Raw genomic sequence first — 16,149 nt, 5'->3', positions numbered from 1 at the left:
GCCCCCTGGGCATCCTGGATCCAATGGCCATCCCATGTGGGGATACACAGTGCTTAGCTCCCTGCCTCAAACTGGGACACCTCTGCTGGGCCATCCCAGTTCCAGAGCTCCCCTTGGGACAGGTGGAGGCCTCTGTTGTGACTGCATCACAGTTTGGCTTGTCCCTCTGGCCTGGCCTGCTCCCCCACTCTCTTATAGCACTTCCCAGTATATTTCTTGTCTGTAGATTTCACCCTCAGAGTCTGTTCGGTACCTGAAACAACAGGTAGCTATCCAGACACTGAATGGAATCTGATTTCCATTTTAAAGCACATGCTGATTTCACTTGCTTGTATTTTTGGGAGCTTTATGAGGAGTGGACTTGGGTTCTCCACCACCCCGTCTCCGCCCTCTGTGTGGCACTGTCAGCATGCCTTGGTCACCTCCATGGCTCCTGGTGGGAAGAATGTGGCCTAGCTCCTGGGCAGGTCATAAAACTTAAAACCGATGGAACAGCCCAGGGGCCCAGAGGGCATCACCCGTTCAACCCTTCCAGGTACAAGTGAGGAAACTGAGGCCTAGAAAGGGGGACGCCTTTTTCAAGGACACACAGTGAGTGGTGCCTTTCCTTTCCATCTCTGAAGGTGATGGTGTCTCGGGATGTAGTGAGCAGGCTGGTCTTAAGAGACGTGCGGCTGTTGTGATATTGTGCTAGGGTCCAACACATGTTTTACGGGGTGCCCCCATGGCAGAGGGGTGGCCAGGCCAGCCCGGGAGTGGGAATCAGCAGTGGCTTCTGGAAGGGGGACAGCATGGGAGTTGAATGGGCATGAACAGTGTGGAAGAGAGAAAGCAGGGAGTTTCAGGGGGAGACACAGCTGCCGCAGAGGCCTGGACGAGGGGTGCGGGAGAGTGTGGTCTGGGCAGGGAGCTAGGAAAGGTAGAAGAGGGGACGGCACATGACGGGTGGGAGGGAGCCTGGACCGTCGGGCTGGCAGGTGGCAGAGGCTCAAGTGAATGCTGTGGCCAAGAATTAAAACTTTTCCCCAGTGGAGGGAATGGGACTCGATGGAGAGTGACTTGGGGAGAGCCACGCAGAGGCCTTACCCATCACGGTCCCCACTGACCCTGCACTGCCTGAGCCAGTTGGTGCTCAGTCAATGGTTGTGGAATAAATGAGTGAATGAATGAGGGAAGGGAAGATCGTGCTGAAGAAGGGGCGTCCAGCTGCACTGGGGCGGGCGGCTGGGAGCAGGGTCGAGCCCGTAGGCTCTGACGAAACTGGCTCTTGGTTGGGGATTTTGTCCTTCTGAGCCAGACCGTGGGTCCCTGTCTTCCCTCTTATCACTGGAGAGGTCCATGGGCCTGGCTTCAGTGACACTCCGGGGACTTAGGGAGTGCCGGTGAGACCAGCTGAGAGCGTGTACGTTGGCATCCCCCACAGCAGAAGCCCAGGGAAAGGCCTCACAGTCGTGAGCCCAATCAGATGAGGTCCTGGCCCTGCCCCTTGGATGGCCTCATCTCGTTACACCTTGACCCACTTCCCAGTCCAGCTCCCGCCAGCCCCAGGCAGTGTCTGCAGCCCTCTTTGAACCATTCCCCCTCATACCGCCAAATGAAAATGTTTGTTGAAAACAACATGTGCATAATTAAAGCTTAATGAGCGCTTGTCTGTTTGGAATGTGCAATTAGATTTACAATCGGGGATGGGAGAGAGCTCCAAATGGCTTTAAATGGAGCTGAGAGAGAGGATAATTTTTGCCATAAATCTGCAGTACTGCAGACGGTGTGTGAGCTACCAGTGGCAGTACCAGGGAAGGAAGAAATACAGGCCTGCCAGGCCTCCATGCTATCTATGCTAGGGGGCTGCCCTGCCTATCAGGCCAGGCCCTCTGGGCAGCTGCAGCTGGTGAGTGTACTGGGATGGGACTCACTGGTGGTCCTGGGGACAGATCTGCCCTAGGTTGGAGCTGGAGTTCCTGCCTGCAGCTTGCGAGATCTGTGATCCAGCCGACTGTGAGGGGCTGAGGGACTGGTGCGGAGTCCAGCTGCCCAGGTCCCCAGGATCCCATGGCTGGGGAGAGATTCCTGTGTCATCACCATGTTCACCCCCGGCCTGCAAACTGGCTTCAGGGCAGAGCCCTAGACTGGGATGTGGCCCTCTACTTTGTTCTCTGCTGTTTCCCAGTACCCAGAGCATACACAGTAAGGCATGAGTTAGCATTTGTTGGATGAATGAATGCCTCGTTACCAGACTCTTGCCTTCAGCACGTCACTCTCCCTCTGCAAACCCCATTTCTCCCATATCTATCACAGAGAAATGGATTTGGCTACTGCTGATGTCAACTCTTCCGTCTCTGGGGTTCTGGGTCAGGAGCAGACAATGACTAGGGCAGCGTCTAGACCAGCACCATCCAGTAGAAATACAATGCAGGCCATATATATGATTTTAAATTTTCTAATAGCCATGTTCAGAAAAAGTGAAAAGAAACAGGTGACATTAATTTTAATATTTTAGTTAACCCAGTATATCCCAAATATTAATATTATTCCAATACATCATCAATATACAAATATTGACAAGGTAGTTTACATTCCTTTTTGTTGCCATCATCGTCATCCTTGCTCTGAAGTCTTTGAGATTCAGTGTGGACTTTGCACTTACCCACATCTCAGTTTGGACTAGCCACGATTCAAGTGCTCAGAAGCCACATGTGGTAAGCGGCCACCGTTCTAGATGGTGGAGGTCTAGAAAGAGCACAGCTAGAGCCAGGTGGGAGGGGGCAATGATGCCCACCTCCCAGAGGAGCCCAGGTGCCCGGCAGCCCTTACCTGTGGTGCCATAGTGATCACTGCCATTTTTACACTACCCCTCCATGTCTTTTATTGACTGAAATAGGTGGCGCTGTCCAAGCCAACTCTCGTTGGCGGTGGAGACAAGGGTTCTGCAGGGGCTTAAAGCTCTGAGCTTGCTTACAAGGGACATTCCCAGCTCCTGTGGCAGGCAGTGCCCAAAGCGTTGTCCCTGCTTCTGATAGTTAAGGTCCCAGGCCCATAGTCATGAGGTCACCTTCTCTGGTTCACGTGGCTTGCATGCAGTAGGGGTGGGAAGCCAGGGTGTACTCTTAGGAGCCAGTAGCCTGGACTTCAGACTCAGCTCCGGCAAGTCTTGGCTGTGTGGTCTTAGGCAGATCCCTTAAACTTTCTGGGCCTCCGTCATAGGGGAGGATTTATCACCAGGCAGAATACAAATGTGCGTCGTACCCAGCAAAGCAGGCGCACCAATCAGGAGAAAAACATGTCTGAAAAAAGATGAATATCTGATATCTTAGGAACAAAGCATGAGAGTCGTCGTTGTTGGGAAAAATCGGCCCTCGCAGTTGCACTTTCTTACAAAGACTTTAATTTGCAAATTTTATTTCAAATTACATATAGTGGGCACAGGCATCAAGGGTCTTTTCCATGATTAAGACCTCAGAGATTTGCACTAAGCCCCACTCAGTTTCTTCATCTACAGAAGAGAGGTAGTTATAGCAACTGGCAGCATTCTTAGGAGGATTCAATAATACGAAATAGCTAACAATGACTGAGTGCCTTCTCTAGGTAGGCAATGTTCTAAGCACTTTCTGTATAGTTAATTCAAATGACAGTCATACCCATTTTGCAGATGAGAAAACTGAGACACAGTAATGTAGTTAAAAAACCCAACAGCTTGAAAGCAACAAGCCTGGGATTTGAACCCTGACAGCCAGACCAGGGCCTGTGTTTGTATCCACTGTGCCATCATGTTTCTCCGTGTGGTGATGGGCCTGGAATTGGTGTACAGGGCCCGGTTCAGAGTGAGACTGAGGCTTCCCACGCCGTGCTCTATTCCTGTTCCTCTTCCATCTGTGCCGGCCTCTTTGCCTGCACCCCTCCCCCAGCATCTTCCTGGCCCCGACGTGTATTTCCCCATGAGACTTCCACATAAAACCGCACTCTCGGCAGGACCTAGGTTGCAGCTGCCTCTCTCTTTAGAGCTGTGTTTTATCTGTGCAGAATGAGCGTTCTCACGGCCCGATGTGGGGCAGGCGGGAGCAGTGTGTGCTGCTTTGATTGTTTCCTCTTTAGATCTCACTGAGGCGCAGCTGTCAGTGCCTGTGACTGGCTAGGCTGATGGCTGTGCATCCCTGGTCTTTGATCTGTGTCTCTGTGCGGAGGGGAGGAGCAACAGCTTCTACAGAACAGCTGCTGCTTTGGTACCTGGGGTCAAGGCCAAGTTCAGACTTCCTGGGTGGCTTTGGACAAGCTCCCAACCACTCTGAGCCTCACTTTGCTCATCTCGATAGTGGGGCTGCTCATGGAAGCCTTGGGATTTCTAGGGGTTCCAGTGAGATGGCTGGGCACAGTTCTGGGACAAGGGCTGGTATACAGTAGGTGCTTTCTGGCCAGTGCTCACAGCAGCCTTGGATGTCATATTCCCTGCTCCTTGCCTGGTCACCTCCTGTGCTTCCTACATCATGGAGCCTCCAAGTCACTTTTTCAGGATGCTTCTGTGGTAGGACCCTCTGCCTGGCTTCTGCTCCGCTTAGCTAACCTTATCCTGGCCTTTGTCACTTGTGCCAAAGAAGAGGGCATCATTCAATATCAAAAGCAAGAAGCTGAATTCATTGGTATACTTTGCAAAGGTAGTCTCCCCAAATCAAGCAAGAGCTGATCTTTTCAGGGTTTGGGGAAGCGTGGAGTCCTGGGATAGGAGGACTTTCAGAGCAGGAGGTTCTGAGACTGGCTGGCTGTCCCCATGGTGGACATGTATCCACTGTGCCATCATGTTTCTCCATGTGGTGATGGGCCTGGAATTGGTGTGCAGGGCCCGGTTAGGAGTGAGACTACTATTGATTGTTTGACTTTCGGAGGTGGGACTGTAAAGCTCCCAGTGACCAATGAGGATGAGCTTTAAGCTTTTAAGTTTGGGGTTTCATTGTTTGCAGCTTGGGACTGTGGTCAAAGAACATCTTTTCCTTTGTAGATTCGGAGAATAGGAAGGTTTTATTCTCCCTCCATAGCTGTCATCTTCTCCAAAGGACTGAGGGTTCCTTGAAGGCAGGGGCTGTGTCATCATTCTGGCATGCCTGGCACCTAGCACACTGCCTGGCACACGGTAAGCACTCACAAGAGATCGTTCAATGAACAGTAACTGTTGCCTCCAAGTACCTTTGCTTTGATCTCTTTTCAGAGCCTTTGTGATGATCTATTTGCATAGATTTCCCAAGGGGCAGTGGCAAAATTCACTCGTAGATTCCCCAGTGGCTGGGAGCATATTCCTCAGTACAGGATAGGTGCCCGGTACACAATACAACAAAAGCACTGCCTTGGGCTCGTTTTGCCTTAGCACATTTGAATTGAGATCTTAGACCCAGGACCAAGAGTGGGAGTGAATGGGCGGAAGACGTGGGAGGGACAAGGGTCAAGGTGAAGAGGCTGACCTTGAACAGGAGGGAGATACCTTTTCAGACTAACAGAAAGGAAGTCGAGATGAGCATGACGTAAATAACATAGGGAAGGTTGGGAGAATTGAGGGAATATCTGATGGCTTCAATTCCTCAGTGACAGAGGAGACAATGTCGTCTGCTAGACTGAGGGAGATGCCGGCTGATAAAGGGATAGGAGTTGAGTATATCATAACAATGATAATAGGTAACATTTATTAAGCACCTGTCAAAAATAGTTAATATTTGTAACATAATGCTTAATAATGCTAACTCATAGCTGATGTCTGATAACGGATACCAAAAACCTTATGAGGTAGCAATGTAGCTGCCATAATTGTTGTTTTATAGGTGAGGAAAGGAAGGCAAAGTGAAGTTAAAGTCACTGAGCTCGTAAGTAGTGGAACCAGTTGTCAGATCAGTGCTGTTACTCACTGTGTTACACTGCACACAGGAGTTGAATTAAGTCCAAAGCTGATTTTAGATGGAAGCTTTTGGTTAGGTCCAAGAATATGGGTTTATAAAAGCAAGCAAGACAGTGTTAAGGTTGGAGTTCGTAGCCAGAAATAAAGAAGGGGCTAGGAAGAGATGGATTTCAGTGGATAGAGAAAGGGAGAGTGCTCCAGGCTGATGGTGGGACGATGTGTAAGAGTAGGGGCACTTGCTGGGTGTGGTGGCTCATGCCTATAATCCCAGCACTTTGGGAGGCTGAGGCAGGCAGGTCACTTGACAGCAGGAGTTTGAGACCAGCCTGGCCAACATGGTGAAACCCTGTCTCTACTAAAAATACAAATTTACCAGGCATGGTGGTGCATGCCTGTAATCCCAGCTACTCAGGAGGCTAAGGCAGGAGAATCATTTGAACTTGGGAGGTGGAGGTTGCAGTGAACTGAGATCACGCTACTGCACTCCAGCCTGGGCGACAGAGCAAAACTCCATCTCAAAAAAAAAAAAAAAAAAAAAAAGTCGGAGCACTGGAGGCTTCCACTATGCTGAGGACCCCACGGGAACTGAGACTTGGGGCTGTCCTGGAGGGTCCTGGATATAGGCTAAGTGATGTGGAGTCTCTGCAGGGTTTGAATCTGAGGAGTGAAGCGATTGCCCAAAGATCACTAGTGATAGCCAAGGTGTAAGATGGATTGTGTGACATGGACCCACCAAGATGGGTTTGTGGTGCCTGTGTGTGCCCCCACACTGTGCATACCACATGCATTGTTTACCTTTGTGTTCACACTCAGCATACTCTTAAGGAAGCTGAGCAGAAAGATGTAGGAGGTGATTGGATCAGAGGGATGTAGATGGCAGGGAGACCAGAGTCACCCCAGGGGTACTGACTGTGGGACTGTGGAAGGTGACAGTTTCTAACAGGGGAGTGCTGGAGAAACAGAAAGTTCATGTACATGTTATGAGTTCAGTGCTGGAGGTGTTGAATTTGAGGTGCTCATGGGCAAATAGGGGAGATAGCCAGGGAGAAAACTATATATTGGAATCTGGAGGTAATTTGGCTAAAGATGAGGATTTGAGAATTGGTGATGTTGCAGCCTTGAGTAGCCATGACATTGTCCAGAGAAAGTGTGAATTGAGTGAGAAGGAAATACCAGACCCACAGTTCTATGCACCTATCCATTCTACCCAACCACTCAACCCATTTTATCCATCCAGGAACGCACACATACAGGCATCTATCTGTGCATCCCCAACACTCGTCTCACCCATCAGTGTTCATCTCATCCACCATCCCAATCTCTTCCCATACATTTGTCTGTTCACACTCACACAGTCATCCCATTTCACCTATCCATTCATCCACTCCTCCCTCTCATCCCAGCCATCCCGTCCATACATCCCAACCACCCATCTATTCATCCATCCATCCATTCCTCCATCTCATTAATAAACCATTCATTAATCATTTTATATTGATTACATGTTGAAATCATGTTATGAATATGTTGAGTTAAATAAAATATAGCATTACAATTTTTGTCTTAATATTTTTAAACTGTAGCTACTACATTTAAAAATAATGAAAAGAGTATAATTGGATTGTCTATAACACAAGGCATAAATGCTTGAGGGGACAGATACCCCATTCTCCATGATGTGATTATTACATATCGCATGCCTGTGTTGAAACATCTCATGTGCCCCATAAAAAACTGTGGCTACTAGAAAAGTAGAATTACATATGTGGATCACATTTGTAACTTTTATTATATTTCTGTTGTACAGTGCTAATGTGTACAATCTCTCACCCATCTGTTCATTCACCCATATATCCATTGCGTCTATTACCCGTCTATCACCCGCTGATCATCCATCACCCATCTATCAATCATCTATCCACCCATCCATTCATCCACCCATCTGCCCATCCATCCATCTCATCCTTTACTCCTTCCTCCTTTCCATCCATTCATCCACCCACTTATCACATCTGTTTACCCCACAAATATTTTATTTATACCTGTCATGAATCAGTGACTCTGTGGTCATAAGAATGAGAAAACTGAGGCTTAAAGCAATTAAGCAATTTGCCCAGCGTGGCACAGATGGACCTGGGATCTGACTCTCTAAGATCGGGGCTCTTCACCTTGGCTGCCTATTTGCGAAGTTTCCTTAAAAAATCCTTTGGGGAAGCATGGTGTGCTTAGGTTGGGGGGTGGCTGTTGGAATAGGGGCCGAGGAGCTCTTTTCCCTGAGGGGACCACACAGGGAAAGGAGAGGTAGGGGAGAGACAGACTCCTTAGAAGCCCCTGTAAGCTGTGTCCCTGGTGGCCGTCATGAAAGGGTTATCCCTACACATTCGATATTTGCAAAAATGTGGGTTCTTTCAGATTCCAAAACTCATTTCCATGACAAAACTCTTGGGAAGAGAAGATGAAGGCCTGGCTTTTGCAGAACAATCTTCCAGCTGTAATGAGGACTGAAGATGGCAATGGGAAAAGGAATTATAATTAGAATATGAAATGGGGAAAATTAATCTATTCCAGTCACTGGTAAGAGGATGTTCTCCTGGCGTTCATGGAAATTCTTAAGCTGTTGTTTCTCCCTACATTTTTTTCCTCACATTTTAAAGCATAGGGAAGGCTGTGTGGTATAAAAGAAAGGTTTGACCAAGGAACTGATAAACTGTGAAATATGCATAGAATTGAAGTTCATGTGCATCTTTGCTTTGTATGTCTCTGTATGCACATGCAGTATATGTTTGTGTTCACATTTATGTCAGTCACATTTAAATGGCTGCAGACGCGTGGAATGTTTATACACATTTGGGCACACCCTGCTTTCCTTGTGTGCATGCTGTGGTTATTGTGCGCCCAGTTGTATAAAGGATCTCTGACATGTGCCACACTCACGCTTGTGCTGTGTGTGCATTGGTTTGTGTTACCCGTGGACATGGTACATGAGTGAGTTGAATGCTGCCGTGTTGAACGCTGTGCTGCGTGACATGGGTCCACACAAACATGGGTTTGTGGTGCGTGTGTGTGCTGCCCACACTGTGCACACGGTGTACATCATGTATCTTTGTGTTCACACAGTGTATGCAGTGTGGTGGGTGTAGATGTGGGTGTTTTTGAACTTGTCTGTGCACATGTGGAGGATGAGGTAGCCCTGCTGTGTCTGAGGGCAGAGGTGACTTTGTGACCTCTGCCCTTGGCTTCCAAGTTCATTTACCCAGAAAAGGTCCCAGATGAGGAGGGGCTGAGGGGGTAAGCCCCAGGCCTTAGAGTCCTGGAAGCCAAGTCAAGGGGAGCCTGGGAACCCTCAGTGTCCGCCATTGATTCCTTCATGCCCTCCAAGGGCTCCGATGTGGTGGAACCCTGGCAGAGGTGGGCAGAGAACAGGCCTCCCCGCCCCTTCAGGGCCTCTGCTCACCACTGCTCGGCAGCTGGTTCTGAGCCCAGCAGGCTCCAGGGCACCATGCAAGGTGCCCAGGGGTGACTGAACTGAGGAGACCCAGGCCCTGCCTCAGGAACCTCTGCCAACTTCTGAAGTGCTCCTTGAAAGCCAGAAGCAAGCTCTACTCCAGCAAGTGGCAGCTCTTTCCTAGACATTGGTTGAATCAAGGAGTGAATGAATAAGACAGTCTCTGGTGACCTCATGGGAATCCACTGCCCACCCCCTTGCCTGCCCCTGACACACTCGCATCAGAGACCAGGCACCCTTGCCCTCCATCTCCAGTGCCATTCCCACTGCTCTCTCTGGATAATTCCTCCCTCTCCTGAACCTCTAACACACTTATCAAGCACCTGTTATGCGCCAGGCCCAAGGCAGACTATTGATTATATAGTAGGATCTAGAAAAGCATGGGTCCCTGCTGTAAATGCACTTTCTGCTAGTTGGAGAGTCCAAGCAGAAAAAATCCAACAAGGGACTCTTAAATCCCATCCCTCCCCAGCTGTGTGATCTTGGACAACTACTTATCCTCTCTCTACCCGTTTCCTTGGTTTTAGCAGGGAAAAGAATACTTTCTTCATTGGGTTGTTGTGAGGATTAAATGAGGTCTTTTATGTAAAGCATTTTGCTCAGTGCCAGGAATATTCAGTCACCAAATATTTATTGATTGTCTACTGCGCATATTGGGGAATGAAGCAGATGCTGGCCCCTGCCTTGCGGTGGCTCTGTTCTCAGCAGCATTTAATAAATGGTGACCATTCAAAGGTTTTTTGGACATCTTTCCCTCTGTTTCTTATGTATATTCCTATACCATACTGTTCGATTACTATTGCTTTATAAAATGTTTCAAACACTTCATTAAACTTAATGTTCCTCCATCTCCCATTATTCTTTCTATTAGGGTCTACTTATGTGTGGTTTTAAAAAAGTTTTACTTTTGTCAAAATGATCAATGGCCATGGTCACACATCAAGTCAAGTACCCAAGAGCTTTTGCTGAAAGCGCCCCTACCCTGCCTAATTTATAGCCCCATCCCTAATGCCAGGCTCTGGGAGATTTGGAGATGACCAGGACACAGTTCCACCCTCCATGTTGCTTCCACTCTAGGACAAATGACAAATGTGGAGACAGTCTATGTTGTAAGACGAACAGCCAGAGGAGGTGAGAGCATGGCAGGCCTCCTGGAGAAGGTAGCCTCTAAGCAGGGTCTTGCAGCATGAGCTCTGGGTGCAGTGTGCTAGATGGAGTCCTGCATTCGGGGTCAGTGCCCAAACTCTAGGCATGGAACAGCCTTTTCTTTTAATCATCCAGCAGTCACTGAGGGACTCTCCCCATCCCTGTGCTGAGGAGGCTCTTTGGTGTAACCATCAACCCAGCTGCCTAGATGGGAAGATAGGGCTGGTCAGAGGCTATCTGAATGTGGTAGTGGCTGCTTTATTTATTTATTCAACAAACATTTATTGAGTACCTTCTCTGTGCCAGGCACTGTTCTAGGAGCTTGGGAGGCATCAAGGTACAGATAGACAAAGATCCCTGATCCCTGGGAGCCTCCATTTTAGTAGGAGGAATCTAACAGTAAGCAATGAATATAGTGAATACAGAGAATGCTAGAAGGTAATAGGGGCTATGGAACAAAGACCAAGGGAAGGCGGGGCGAGGACATCGAAAGTGGTGGTAGAAAGGGTGGTGGGCTCTCAGCCCACAGGGGCTGGGGCTGGCATCTGAGCCAATTGTCAAGCAAAGCTTCTGAGTGAAGGGGGCTGGGTACACTGACATTTCACATGTTTGTGGGCGTGTGGATTTCTGCAGCCTCTGTGAGGGCAGCTGGGTGATGTCTGTCTAAATTACAAATGCACATACAGTTGGACCCAGCAATTACACAAATGAATCCTACAGATAAACTCACACCCGTGCTCAATGACGGATGCACAGAAATATTTATGGGAGCAATATTGGGATAGCAGAAGACTAGAAACTACCCATGTGCTCAACTGGTTAAATATATGTGTTATATCCATACTGTGGAATACTGGATACAGAAGAAAGAATTATGTTCTGATGTAAAACGTTTTCTAAGATGTGTTGCTAAGAGAAAAATAAAGTGCAAAGCTGTATAGCATGCTGTCTGAATAGAATAAATGACTCTAAAATGTGTATATGTAGACAGTCTTTGAAAGGATATAAAAAAGCTGGTAGACATTGCCTCTGGAGAGGGGCAGTGGATGGCTGGGAGGTGGGGTGGTGTTGCTTTTTGTACTCTTGGAATTTTGAACCATGTGAATATGTCTTAATAAATAAATGGTTCAATTAAAATAAAATGGCTGTTTGCTGTTGGTGCCCCACCCAGAACCCTTTACTGACCAGCATAGACATCTCCCACCCGCCTTGAGCAGGAGCTGCCTACAAATGGCTCACAGGCAGTATAGTTCTCTGAAGAATTATCCTTGGCCAATTGGGGGCCACCTTGCTTAGAAGGTTATCCCCTGAGGGCAGCCCATGGCAGATGACTTCCTTACCTGGGCGACAACAGCCACCCCTTGCTTCGTGTTGGAACTAACTCTGCAGTACAATTCATGCCCTAGAGCTCCCCACCAGAACAGGCTGAAGGACATCTTCAGCCAAGACCACATCCTTGCTTAGCTGTACCTACTCCTGTCTGGCTTGCCCCCCACACTTACAGGTTATTCCTAAGGAGCACTTAATAACCACATGCATCTGAACCCTTGCCTCAGGCTCTGCTTCTAGGGAACCCTATCTAAGACACCTAGCTCAAAGGAAGGGAACTAACTGGAATTAAGTGCTCTCCCTGTTAATGTGTTGAGTCAAGTGCCCTACAGTGCAACATCCTATGAAGAGGGGCCTACAGGCATCACCCTCATCTAACAGATGAGGAATCTCAGAAGTTGAGACACCAGCTTGAGATCACACTTCAGGGCAAAGAGGGAGACAGGGGTCCCAGAGCCCACATCTCTTCCCCTGCACCTGCTCCTGAATTTTTAGGCAGATTTATAGGGAAATCTTCCTGAATCCAGACTTAGCACCTTCTTTGCACACAGGATGTAGTTCCTGTACATGGTCTCTACCAGAGTCCTCACTGCCTGTAGCCAGGCGTGGCCCTAGGGGCTGGGATGGCATAGGTGATGGGCCAAAACCACTCAGGATGGCAGGACCTGGAGGGCATGTCTGGGGAAGGCTGTCATGATCCCAAGGCTCTGGTGTTCTTGGCCTCCCCCAGCACACGGGATCAGCTTTAGCTGATCACCTGATATCATTTTCGTCAAGGGAGGTGTTTGCATACTTCCAAGAATGGGCAGCTCAGCACCTGACAAGGCAGCCTGCTGTGTCTATGGATAAGTTATAGAGGGCAGAAAGGTTTTCCTGTTTTCATTCTAAATGTGATTAACAGCATGAACCTGAACACTTGAGGGCCATGGAACAGGGGCTGCTCCTTCCACCCTGGAGGTAACCCTGCTGAAATGGGGCCTTGGGCATCCTGGGCTCTGATTTGGCTTCTGCAGCCCCCACAGTCCCCTGCATTCGTCCTGCCTTCCTCGGACTGCTTCTCCTGGTGCCTTCCTGAGAGCATTTTAATCAGAGCTGCTTCTCCCTCTCTCTCTATTCTAGTTTGATGGTGACAGTGCCTACGTGGGGATGAGTGACGGAAACCCAGAGCTCCTGTCAACCAGCCAGGTGGGTGCCCCATCCTTCCTGAACTTAAGATTTGGGCTGGCTGGAGCTGAGCTCTTCCTGGGTGGAGTCGGGGGTGCAGAGTGGGGGCCAGCACAGCCTGCTGCTGTCTTCTCTCTGAATGATCAAGAATAGCAAATAGCAAATCCTTAAAAGGCACAATCGAAGTGGAACTATAGTGTTCTCTGTAAACCAGCTACCTGGCTACTCTTGGCTTAAAATGGTTTGGGAACTGGATGAAACTTGAAACGTATTGCCCACACTCCCCACGCTTGGGGCAGCTTTTCAGCAGCAGTGAGTTGAGGTGCCTGCTGCTCCCTGGTGCCGCCTGCCTCTTGCCACCACACAGCAACCACGGGGACATGTTCTGGTTTGGATGCACACACCCATGCATAGGCATGCGTGGTTCTCCTGCCCGCTGGGAGTTGAAGGCCACAGGGGAGGGTTGTGGACAGGGCACAAGGGAGGAGAGCAGAGGCTTCCTGTGAGGGCCTTGCCGGTAGCAAAGGAAGCAGAGTCATTCCTAGGCAAGGCTGGACCCCCAGCCCGTTGGGGGTCACAGATGCCAGTTGGAATCAGATTTTCCACTGAGAGCCTGGTCTCTGAAAATTAATGTTTCTCTCAGCTGGGAGCATCCTCACTATAGACTGTGATGCCACAGAGGGTCCTCGCTGCAGGCTGAGGGTCCAGGCAGGGTCTCCCTGCAGAACGTGATGCCAGGGTGGGCCCTCACTGCAGGCTGGGATCCCAGGATGAGTCCTTACTGCAGGCTGAGATCAGGGAGGGTCCTCACTGCAGGTCAGGACCCTGAGGAAGGTCATCCCTGCAGAATCTGATTGATGCCAGGGAGGGTCCTCACTGCAGGCAGGAGCCCCAGGGAGGGTCCTCAGTGCAGGCAGGAGCCCCAGGGAGGGTCCTCAGTGCAGGCAGGAGCCCCAGGGAGGGTCCTCACTGTAGGCTGGGCCCCAGGGAGGGTCCTCAGTGCAGACTGGGGCCCCAGGGAGGGTCCTCACTGTAGGCTGGAGCCCCAGGGAGGGTCCTCAGTGCAGGCGGGAGCCCCAGGGAGGGTCCTCACTGCAGGCGGGAGCCCCAGGGAGGGTCCTCAGTGCAGGCGGGAGCCCCAGGGAGGGTCCTCAGTGCAGGCGGGAGCCCCAGGGAGGGTCCTCAGTGCAGGCGGGAGCCCCAGGGAGGGTCCTCAGTGCAGGCGGGAGCCCCAGGGAGGGTCCTCAGTGCAGGCGGGAGCCCCAGGGAGGTTCCTCAGTGCAGGCGGGGGCCGCAGGGAGGGTCCTCAGTGCAGGCGGGGGCCCCAGGGAGGGTCCTCAGTGCAGGCGGGGGCCCCAGGGAGGGTCCTCAATGGCAGAATGGGATACCAGGGAGTGTTCTCATTGCAGGCATGGCATTGTGGAGGATGGTTCCTTAAGGCAGTGGTGCTTGCTGGGTGGGACCAGCTCAGGACACTGATTGGAGAGCCAAGGAGGGTTATAGTTGCTGAGAAACTTGGGAAATGGGAGGGCAACCCCGGTCCTGGAGCTGACCTCACCCTCTGTCTCTACCATTGTGGGGGCTATGGCAGTCCAAGTTGGGTGGCCCCTCAGCCATCAGGCCCGGCACATATTTTCCAGCTGGGGCAGTAGAAGCCTATTAACTCACACATATTTATGTCCCTATTCTGTGACAGGTCCCATGGAGGCCATAGACGAGTAAGACAAGGGCCCGTGGCCCTAGGGGGCACTACTAGTGAGGAAGATACTGTAGTCTTAGTGAGGCATGGAAGCTCTCCTGCAGGGTGCTGCGCCCCCTCCCCTGCCACTGCAGGATCGCTCATGCCAGGGCCACCATACCATGCCCCTCTCTGGCCTGTCCCTGTGTGAGCATCATGCCGCTGCTGCAAAGCTGCCTTTATATTGCATTGACATGCACCAACATGCGAGACTGGTGGGCAAGACTCCAGGCCCTGAAAGTGGTTATTTTGGAAGAATCCACTGATGTCATTTAATTGTACATAATCAACTGAAATGTCATCTCAGCAGACCAGAGTTAGCCCTGGCATCTCATCTGAGCCTTTTCGCAATGTTTAGATAGTATTTTTGTTAACATATTGAGCCCTGGTTTTCAGAACTATATTATGGTGAATTCTGTTCTGGAACCTTCTGGAAAGCATTGGCAATGTCCTTCCACCAAGAAGGGAAAGTGGGACTCAGTGGGGCTGTGTGTCTGCTGTAGGTCTGGGCAGATGGGAGCACAGTACTTTGGAGAGGAGACTTGGTACAAATAAATGTCACCCTCCCCAAACCATTAAAAGTCATATCCTCAACAATTCCCCCCAACACTTTGCAGCTTGCAAAACCTTTTTCTCGATGGTTATTTCAGCTAATCTTCACAACAGCCTCGAGAATGAGTAGTCATTATTCAGTCAATTTTATAGATAATGCAACTGAAGATCCAGGATGCTGGCTGATTCAATCAAGGTGACTCAGCCAGGGAGCACTAGAGCTGGCATTCGAACTTGTGAAGCTCAGACTCAGAGCTCCACAAGCTTCCCTTGCCTTGTCCACTGACTTGCCTTAGCCTAAATGTCACTTCTACAGAGAGCTCTTTGTGACTGCCAAACCCACGTGAGGTCCCCTTTCCATGATTCTCATTAAAATGGCACCAGGTCTTTTTAATTCATGATGTTTGTCACTGTGGTCTACTTATCTTGTGATGACTTAGTTAATGCCTGATTTCCACCCTAAACTGACCACCATGGGGAAAGGATCTGGTCTCTCTGGTCCAATGCTATGTATCCCAGTGGGGCATAGTGTCTGGAACACCGAGAGCACTCAGAAAATATTTGTGTAATGCGTGATGGTAGCCCCTGCTCTTCTCTGAACTTCAGTGTTCCTAACAGCGGAACAAGGTGGTTGGACTTCCTGAGGGTCCTTCTAAATCTTTTATGCTGTGACCCAGAGGGTCTCCCTAACTTAGGACTTTTTGAAGAAGATATCAAAATTCTCTGAGATTAATTAAGTCTAGCCAGTGGCATGAGCCAATCTTAATGTGAACAAATTTGCAATTGCAGTTAGATTTCTTATAGTGTATCTGTTAGTTTTTGCTGCATAACAAACACCTCAAA

At 49.7% G+C, this 16,149-nt stretch overlaps 1 protein-coding gene across 4 annotated transcripts in view; it reads left to right on the top strand.

Moving 5' to 3' along the window:
* The window catches only part of TOX2 (TOX high mobility group box family member 2), a 157,382-nt gene that overhangs the window by 44,788 nt on the left and 96,445 nt on the right, over window positions 1–16,149 (top strand). For all 4 annotated transcript variants that reach the window (XM_011997665.1, XM_011997666.1, XM_011997667.1 and 1 more), the window contains one exon: window positions 12,972–13,037. In XM_011997665.1, the coding sequence (XP_011853055.1) occupies window positions 12,999–13,037 (39 nt within the window). In that variant the 5' untranslated portion in view covers window positions 12,972–12,998. The remainder of the gene's footprint in view (window positions 1–12,971; window positions 13,038–16,149) is intronic.

The sequence above is a fragment of the Mandrillus leucophaeus genome, unplaced genomic scaffold (assembly GCF_000951045.1).
Source record: "Mandrillus leucophaeus isolate KB7577 unplaced genomic scaffold, Mleu.le_1.0 Scaffold544, whole genome shotgun sequence".
NCBI classification, from domain to species: Eukaryota; Metazoa; Chordata; class Mammalia; order Primates; family Cercopithecidae; genus Mandrillus; species Mandrillus leucophaeus.
The sequence above is the reverse complement of the archived record's forward strand: the minus strand, read 5'-3'. Positions and strand labels throughout refer to the sequence as shown.